This window comes from Periplaneta americana, chromosome 6 (genome assembly GCF_040183065.1).
Source record: "Periplaneta americana isolate PAMFEO1 chromosome 6, P.americana_PAMFEO1_priV1, whole genome shotgun sequence".
Taxonomy (NCBI): domain Eukaryota; kingdom Metazoa; phylum Arthropoda; class Insecta; order Blattodea; family Blattidae; genus Periplaneta; species Periplaneta americana.
The window spans coordinates 39394217-39403656 of NC_091122.1; the positions used below are offsets into that span (position 1 = coordinate 39394217).

The window sequence follows — 9440 nt, forward strand, 5'->3', positions numbered from 1 at the left end:
CTTTGCTATACCAAGTCTTTCATCCAACCCCATAGACAGTAAGTACTCTTCGATATGGTACCCTTCTGTTCGGAAAGTGTCGTTCATATTCAGCGTCGACACGCGAGGAACTTACATCGCACAAACCGTACACATACACAATATCGACATTATTCTGTAGTCGAAAAATTTATAAGGCATCTTGAAAAACACAACTTAACACTTCCGATAACTGTACCTGTATAACTACTGTACTGTAGGTAGCTGACTGAACTGATGATAGTGTATTTGTGTTATCTGAGAGTTCTGTGTTATTACATCAGACAAGGGCAGGCGATTGGACATTTGTAATGCTCCACCACCCGGTTTCTTTTTCTTACCTACATCGCTCACAATGTAGATTCCAATGTTACGTCATTCATTGCTGTCGGTGACCTTGTCTCAAGTTCTTATGTCAGCAGCATATGGTAACATCTGATTCACATTTACCAAGAAAATGCATCTAGCTCCGCCATCATTCGAAAACGGACCTATGTTCATATGAACTTTTTCACTCAAAATGGCCTAAGATATCGCATCCTAAATTTTTTACCTTTCCTCGTGAATCACCCTGTATATATAAAACTTTCAAGATATTGCTAGTGGCTCGAGCAACAAATGCTGCCTTTCTTTATTTTCTTGCACTGGTTACTATAATGATTAAGTAATTAAAGGTTCAAGTTCTTTGTATCGTGATTATGCTAAGATAATTCTCTGTGTAGGACTTATTAATCCTTCATTAAAACATAAAATGAAGGTCCTGTTAATTAAGAATAATAGTAACTTTTTTCTGTATTCTCTGTAGGCAGTGGTTACCACGCAATAAACTTGAACCGCTTGGCATAACAACAGAGTTAGATCAAGCCAAATTGACAGAGTCTCGCAAACCAACAGATCGTAAAGCAGTGCGGAAAGCATATCAGGAAGCCATGTTACATCGCTGTCAAGTAGCAGGAGGCCAAGGGAAAAGAGGCCGAACAGCAAGTGTGGGGAATGCCGATCTTCCAGCACCTGTTGAAGAAACCTAAAGTTGAACACAGGAATGTGTGACAGGAAGAGCATTATGGTATCGCTTCATAGTTCTTTAAATTGAAGTGTTAAAAAAATGACCGAGAAAGGCAGCTGGATTAAATGAGTTAAGAGATTGTTTAGTTTATAGATCTTATTTTTGTTGGTTCTGATCAACTCTCTTCATCTGTGTATTTCAAACCGAGATATAACATTGCAGCATATGTTGCTTATCTCCCAAGAATTATACAAAGTGAATAGAGATTCATATGTTCAAGAATGACCAGCATTTTGTATCTCCTTCATGTCGGTGTGAAAGTGACTTAATATGTTCAATGCAATAGAGGCATTTGACTCTTCTAATGGCGTAAATTATTATAGTTTTCAGGAATTGTCAGTCCATTTATTGAAAGTGTGTCATGCTCAGTATCAGATTGGGGGAGCTCTGTTTTTGGGTCACATTGAGAAGAAGCCCTAGATTTGTTGTGATCAGTAACACCTTTGATTCTTTGTGTACATGTACTGTATGTGAATTAAGTAGGTTTCGTATCTTACTCAATAGAGTAAATTCAACAAAACCACAATTGTTAAAAGATATCGTTTATTATTAACTAAAATCCAAATTTATAGTTTTTAAGTTATTGTTTAAATAGATTTGTGTTTTTGTTGTATGTTATGAGTAAGTCTCTCATAACTAACAAACTGATGTTTTTCTTTATTTTAGCTGGATGTCATTAATCTTAGTTCTCTTATTTCTGGCTCAAGTTACTTTTGGCATTATGGTTACCGTAATTTTGTTTTTTTGAAAGAATTACTCTTGAGATACTTTAATTCCTAGAGTTACTTAAATTTATTCACTTTGTAAAATTGAGTCAGTAAGAAGTTACATTTTTTTTTGTAGTTAAATATTTTATTCACCCTTTTTATGCCTTGTATTATGTGGTACTAAATGACAAAACAGTTTTGTATAACGTTGTTCAAATTTCATGTATCATTCTCTTAACGAAGTGTCACTGCTAGTACTTCCATTGTACATTTCAGTTGTATTGTTTGTAGAACTTACAGACTCTAATGACAATTGTGTGAATTTTTATGTGCCTTTGACCTTCACAAAACAAGTACTTACATACTAGGTTCAAAAAGTTCCCGGAATTTGCTAGCATCATAGAAACAACGTACCTTAAACACTATTCTACAGCATTCCCTTCAAAATAGTTGCCTTCCGCAACAACACACTTTTGCCAACGCGTGTAGAGTTCCTAGAAGCAGGCCTGGAAGCCATTTTGTGAAACCCGTCTTAGTGCTCTCGTCGCGTTTGCGATAACCTCTTCAGCATTGAATCTCCGTCCTTTCAGATGACTTTTCAGACGGGGAAACAGAAAGTAATCAGGTGGTGAGAGATCAGGAGAGTATGGTGGGTGATCCAAAGCAGTTATGTTGTGCCTGGCAAGAAAATTCTTTACAATAATTGCGCGATGAGCAGGTGCATTGTCATGCATAAGGAACCAGTTGTTTTCTACCCACTTTTCTGGACGTTTCCTTCTCACTGCGTCCCAGAGGCGACGGAGGGTTTCTACGTACAATTCTTTCGTTACAGTACGACCTTCTGGAATGAACTCATGGTGCACGAGATCCTGAGAGTCGAAGAAAACTTCCAAAATAACTTTGCTTTAAATGTGCTTAAATGCGACAGGCTCATGTCAGTAGATTTACTGGCATGTGAAAGAACTCCTGCGGGACAAAATTCTGGCACATCCGGCGATGCTGATATAACCTCTGCAGTTGCGAGCGTCGTTAAATAAAACATAACATTTAAAATAACTTTGCCTTTGGAAGTGTCCCTAGGAAATTTTTGCTTCCGAGGAGATGTTTTCGATTTCCACTCAGATGACTGTCGTTTAGGGACTGGGTCGTACAAGTAGCACCAGTTTCATTTTGTTTAAGAAATCACCATCTTCATCAGCCATACTGATCATGTCCCCAGCAAAACACAGAACTTGATGCTTGTACTTTGCTCTGTGGAGATAATTACAAAATGCGACGAACAAACAAAACACTATGATAAACAATTGCCTACAACTCAAAACCAATAATTGCCATTATCAACAAACTTTAAGGAAATGACATCATGAATGTTACCAACAAAACAAATGTATAATATCCCTTGTTATATATTAATACGAAAAATGGTAGTAAAATTCCGGAAACTTTTTGAACCTAGTAGTATGTGACTAACACTGCCTTAATAGGAAGGCGCATTCTGAAATATATTTCGTCTCTTAGCAGTGAACTTACAAATTTTTGAATATGTACCATGCATTAATACAATTAGTTACTGAATGACTACAGAAATACAGTGTTACTATAAATGATCTTTCCGATTACAAACTTAATAACTATGGTTAGGAGACACTTAAAAACATGATATTGGTATCAATGGAAAGAGAAACTCAAATATTTTTTGTTAGCCATTCGGTTAAATCACTTGTGCTACTCTTAAATCAGCAAAAATTATAAAACATGAAATTGGTATCAACAGAAAGAGAAACATTTGGTTCACAACCGTAAGTAAGTCACATGTGCTCAATGTGAGCTCCTTGTGTCACACGACACACATCAAGTCTGTAGTCAATTTCCTGCCATACACATTGTAGCATTGGACCATCCACCAGTGCAATGGCCTCTGTGATGCAGACACGAAGATCCTCAATGGTAGGTGGTAATTGTGGCTAATGCACTTGTTGTTTTATAAAACCCCACAGAAAAAAATCACAAGGAGTGAGGTAGGGGGAACGTGGAGGCCAATGCAAACATTTTAAATCTTCACGGCCATCACGTCCAATCCATCTCCTTGGAAGTCGTGTATTCAGTTCGTTTCTGACATCTAAGTGGTAATGGGGTAGTGCCCCATCCTGCTGAAAAATGAGACCTTCGATGTCCTGTTCCAGTTGTGGAAGAAGCCATAACTGTAACATGTCTAGGTATGAATTACCTGTGACTGTCTCCTCGACAAAAAAAAAAGGGCCATGCACTGGGATATGTGAAAATCTAGCACACAAAATGCCCTCCTGTCTTCGTTTGCAGCCATGTTTCTGTTATTTCGTCTCCTAGCAACAAATTAATAAATATGCGACAGGTTCACCAACATAACAAAAAATATTTGAGTTTCTCTTTCCATTGATACCAATATCATGCTTCTAAGTGTCTCCTAACGATAGTTATTCAAGTTTATAGTAACACTGTATTAGTTGAATCAGAGTTGTGGTCTCAGCTTAAAATTAACTCTGGGCTCCCGTTAATCTGATATTGGTCCTGAGTGTAAATTTTTCACAGTATTTATACGAAACTGTAGCATAAATATTACATCAGAACAGTTACGATTGGTTGAACATGTTCTGTGTTAGCTATAGTTACCATATGATAGATGTTAGTGACAGACTTGCAATAGAGCAGTTCATTTGATATGAGAATGTGACCATAGATCTTGTATTTGTAAAGTTACTTCAGATGTGTTGCTCCATTAAAAAGTTAATAGAATAGTACTTGCTACATAATCTCAAATTGATCTCTAGAATTTTTCAATTTTTTCATTCATAGCTGCCATTTAAAACACTACTTTATTAAAAAGCATTGCAGATATGTGTTCAGTAAAGAAATGAAGAGGAAATGGTGGAAGGAGAAAGAAGAAAGACTACATTAAAATGTGATAACGATGGAAAGTATTTCAGTGAATTTTCACTGCAGTATTTATAGGAAGATATTACATTTTCATGCTCTGTACAGGTTTCAACGTCCAGGATATTATATGCATAAAATGTTACATTTTCAATTAAATATTCTAAACATTTTACCTTTAGAATTACTGTAAGTTCTTAACATCCAATTTCTGATTGTATTCAGTTATTTTTAAATTTTCAAGAAACTCTCGTACTCTTCTTAGAAGTTCAGTCTACATAAATGAAGAAGAATCTGAAATCATACATAGCATGCTAGATAATAGATAATTGGTAATGAACATTTCGCCTTGATTAAGAAACATTCACAATTATTGTTCTAAATAAATATTTTTGTTACGTATTTCTTGTGAAATATTTTGTGATGTTGATCCTATTATCTCCTCCTCCTAACGTCATTAACATTGATTCCATTTTCTTAGTATCATTGCTGCATTACTTACAAAGAGTTGATTGCTACTGGCTGGCTTCTTGACGTTCTTTTGATTATTCCAGCTTGAGAATTAAGATTGAGACAATTACAGTACAGATATCTTTGACTCAAATGAGAGTATGATAGCAAGAAGAAGAAGAAATTAATTTTAATGCAATGTTTCTCAAAGATGCATGATAAGAAATCAGTGGCGGTTCCTCGGGGGAGGGAAAGGAGGAACGTCCTCCTCACATTTTTCTTCTTTTGAAAGTAAATACCAAATAAAATATATGCCTTGAAATTCGACGAAGATTCGATGACTTTTAAGTTCACAGCTATAAGAAAACCTCAGTTGATCAAGTGTTAAACAACGTGCACTCATGTTCTGCTAGAAAACTATGAGAAGGATGCGAGATTGATTGTGTGGAGGAAAGTCAATCCATTCCTCCTTTATTGCAGTTAACACACATAGACAACAGCGCACTAGCGGCCAGAGAAAGAAGCAGAGTTTTAAAGCAAGTAAATGAACGGATAGGGAGGAGATCCTCCTCTAAATCAGCGCATGGGTGGGAAATAGAAACCGACTGGTCTTGCAACAAGCTCGCTACTGCTGCTATCTAACGATGCTGCATTCAACCAGACTATAACACATCTAGGAGAAGACATGAAAGCTATGAAAGACATCATGTAAACTTTTTTTAAAATTATAAATCAAAATATATTATTCATTGCACTTTATATAAGCTACTATTCATGGTTTGAAACTTTGAAGTTGGATTTATATAAAACAAAGAGGAAGTAGTTCTAAGTTAGTATCGCAGATCTTTTTGGACTCTGAAATTCACTTCCATTCATTGTCTACTGGACAGGACAACAGCCAAGTTGTCAGTTTTGTACAAATATATTTGAAATTGAAAGTACTCCAAACTACATTATTTATAACATAAAAAATTAATCGGCCACCGGCAGCTTTGAACAATAATGGTAGTATGACTTTACAAGACCTGACATTCTTCAAAAGCATGTGATACTGAACTTGTAAAATGTACATGTGGCAACACAGACCACGTGGGTGGGTGGGTGCAGTGTTCTCTCTTTCCTCAGATTATTTCCCATTCCCATTTCCGTAAAACGGTTCCAGTTACGTGTTAGTAGCTGGTCTCTTCCAACACGTGTGATGCTGTAGTGTGCTCGAAAAATGCTGCGAGGTTGTGAATTTCCTTGTAATTGTTAATTTATGCAATTATTCAACAATGAATGGAAGTGAAAACATATTATATTTTGGACAATTTAGGAAACTCAGTTTACAAAAACAGATTATTGCTATACAAAAGGGAAGGCCAACCCTAACACTACCTGGTCTTACATGTATGCATGTAGGCTAATTTGTAGCATGTTTCATTCAAGGTGTCATTTTGCGCTGTTAACTTCTTTCCTCCTCTTAAGAAATATGCAGGAGCCGCCACTGTAAGAAATATTGTTACTAAATTTGTTACCTCCAGCTGATATTCAACTCACGAACTTACGATGTGGATACCATCGTATTTTAAACCCTAGAGATACGAAATGTCATTTACAACTTACATACTTACAAATGGCTTTTAAAGAACCCGCAGGTTCATTGCCACCCTCACATAAGCCCGCCATCAGTTCCAATCCTGTGCAAGACTAATCCAGTCTCAATCATCATATCCTACCTCCCTCAAATCCATTTCAATATCCTCCCATCTGTGTCTCGGCCTCCCCAAAGGTCTTTTCCCTCTGGTCTCCCAACTAACACACTATATGCATTTCTGGATTCGCCCATATGTGCTATATGCCCTGCCCATCTCAAATGTTTGGATTTAATGTCCCTAATTATGTCAGGTGAAGAAAACAATCCATGCAGTTCTGCGTTGTGTAACTTTCTCCATTCTACTGTAACTTTATCCTTCTTAGCCCCAAATATTTTTCTAAGAACCTTATTCTCAAACATTTCTCTGTTCCTCTCTCAAAGTGAGAGTCCAAGTTTCACAACCATACAGAACAAACAGTAATATAACTGTTTTATAAATTCTAACTTTCAGATTTTTTGACAGCAGAACTGGATGACAAAAGCTTCTCAACCAAATAATAACAGACATTTCCCATATTTATTCTGCGTTTAATTTCCTCCTGAGTGTCATTTTTATTTGTTGCTGTTGCTCCAAGATATTTGAATTTTTCCACCTCTTCAAAGGATAAATCTCCAATTTTTATATTTCCATTTCGTACAATATTCTGGTCACGAGACATAATCATATATGTACTTTGTCTTTTCGGGATTTACTTCCAAACCTATCGCTTTACTTGCTTCAAGTAAAATTCTCGTGTTTTCCCTAATCGTTTGTGAATCGAAATGTCATTTATACATTCTAAATCAATTTTTCCCGAAATTAGTTTTACCATGAAAATATTACCTCTGAGTAAGATTCTGGCTGTTATGTACAACTATCATCAGGCAGTACATCTCACTTGATATGTGTCAGAGGAAGAAATATTGTTTGTATACATCTGAAGTCTGATGTATGCAATGGAGGGGGAAAGGAACTGGCCACCCTACTCATTATCTCCTGGCTTAATTGCTTCATGAGTTATACCTTATTTGTGTCACTTATGAGATTCAAATCTGTCTTCGGACAGTTTACTAAACTAGACAATATGAAAATATAAGAACACGAAAATACAATATGTTTGTTATTGTTAATATATGACCCACTTTGAAATTTGTGGATTTTCGAAGTTGCCCATGTTTGCCTCCAACGATCTTGTGTCCTTTAATAACACCGTTACTGCTTTATAAATAGTGAACATTCCATAACACACAATGATGTATTATAACTGAACAAACCATGCAACTGTTATCACAAATTGTGGACATGGTTTTTTCCTTGGGAATACTTTTTTTTTTTAATCACATGTTATCAAATAAGATTGTTACAGATGTTAGATCTATTAAGTATCATTTCTGTTACACATTTTTCTCACTTATATGTTGTTTTTCTTCTGACTCCCCATAAAAACGTATATTACAAATTATACAACTTTAATTTTCAATGTTTATTGTGCACTAAATTTTAACAAGACATACTGGTTTACATGCTTGTGTATTCCTGCAATAACTAAATAATAATTACAGCTGCCAAAGACAAATTTACTGTTCAGATGGTTGCTTAAAAATGTGAGTTGAAAATGGATAAAAATACAAAATACTAGGGCATTCGAAAAGTAATGGCAACCTAGTTACTATTTCTCACTAAATTTATTTAGGTTACGTTTGACATTACATACTTCAAATATGTTGCCAAATTCTTGGAAGACAGCAGACTCCATCTGCAGCAGCATTTCTAGATATCTCTGTTATTGATCAATCTAAAGCTTATTGGATGTCAACTGTTAATTGAAAACGAATGCCTCACTTCCAACCAACTTGCAATAGTTTTTCATAGTCCCAAGAGACGAAAGCTCATATTTGCTTCATTAATAACACAAGGAGTCTTAGAGACCCCTATCACGCATTATTGTATATTTCAACTGTCATGCATCCTAAGGTTAAGAATCTTGATATGAAACAAGTCAAAGTCAGGATAGGAGCTACGACAAGAATGACCTTTGTCACCTACTCTGTTCAACTTCTGCTTGAAGTTTTTGACGAATTGTTTTAAGAACATGGGAGGGGTGATAGTAGGAGGAAGAATAAAGTGCATAAGATTTGCTGATTATATAGTTTTGTTGGCAGAAGAGCTGACACTAAAGGATATGCTACTGGAGCTAAACAAGACGATAAATGAAAACAAGACAAAGACCATGGTTATCGAAGAAAAAGAAAGAAAGTAAACGTGCAAATTGGAAATGAGAGTAGAACAAGTGAATAGCTTCAAATACTATGGTATACTATAAGTAGTAACATGAGCTGCTGTCAGGAAGTGAAAAGTAGGATAGCTATAACAAAGTTTTTAATAGAAAAGATAGTGTTTTCTGCGGACCATTGGAAAAAGGATTAAGGAAAAGACTAGAGAAGTGCTTTGTGTTGAGTGTTGTATTATATGGGAGAGAAACATGGACATTACAACAAAGTGAAGAGAAATGATTAGAAGCACTTGAAATGGAGACATGGAAAAGAATGGAGCATGTGACTGGGTCATTGGCTAGGGAGAAACTGCCTACTGAAGGATGTATTGGAAGGAATGGTAAGTGCGGAAAAAGTTCAGGGCAGAAGGTACTGGTATCAGAAGATAGACAAGTTAACA

General features: G+C 35.9%; 1 protein-coding gene across 4 annotated transcripts in view; it reads left to right on the forward strand.

Annotated features, from left to right (window-relative positions):
- The window catches only part of Br140 (bromodomain-containing protein 140), a 75313-nt gene extending 70210 nt beyond the window's left edge, over positions 1-5103 (forward strand). For all 4 annotated transcript variants that reach the window (XM_069827930.1, XM_069827932.1, XM_069827931.1 and 1 more), the window contains one exon: positions 824-5103. In XM_069827930.1, the coding sequence (XP_069684031.1) occupies positions 824-1046 (223 nt within the window). In that variant the 3' untranslated portion in view covers positions 1047-5103. The remainder of the gene's footprint in view (positions 1-823) is intronic.
- The last annotated feature ends 4337 nt before the right edge of the window (positions 5104-9440 follow it).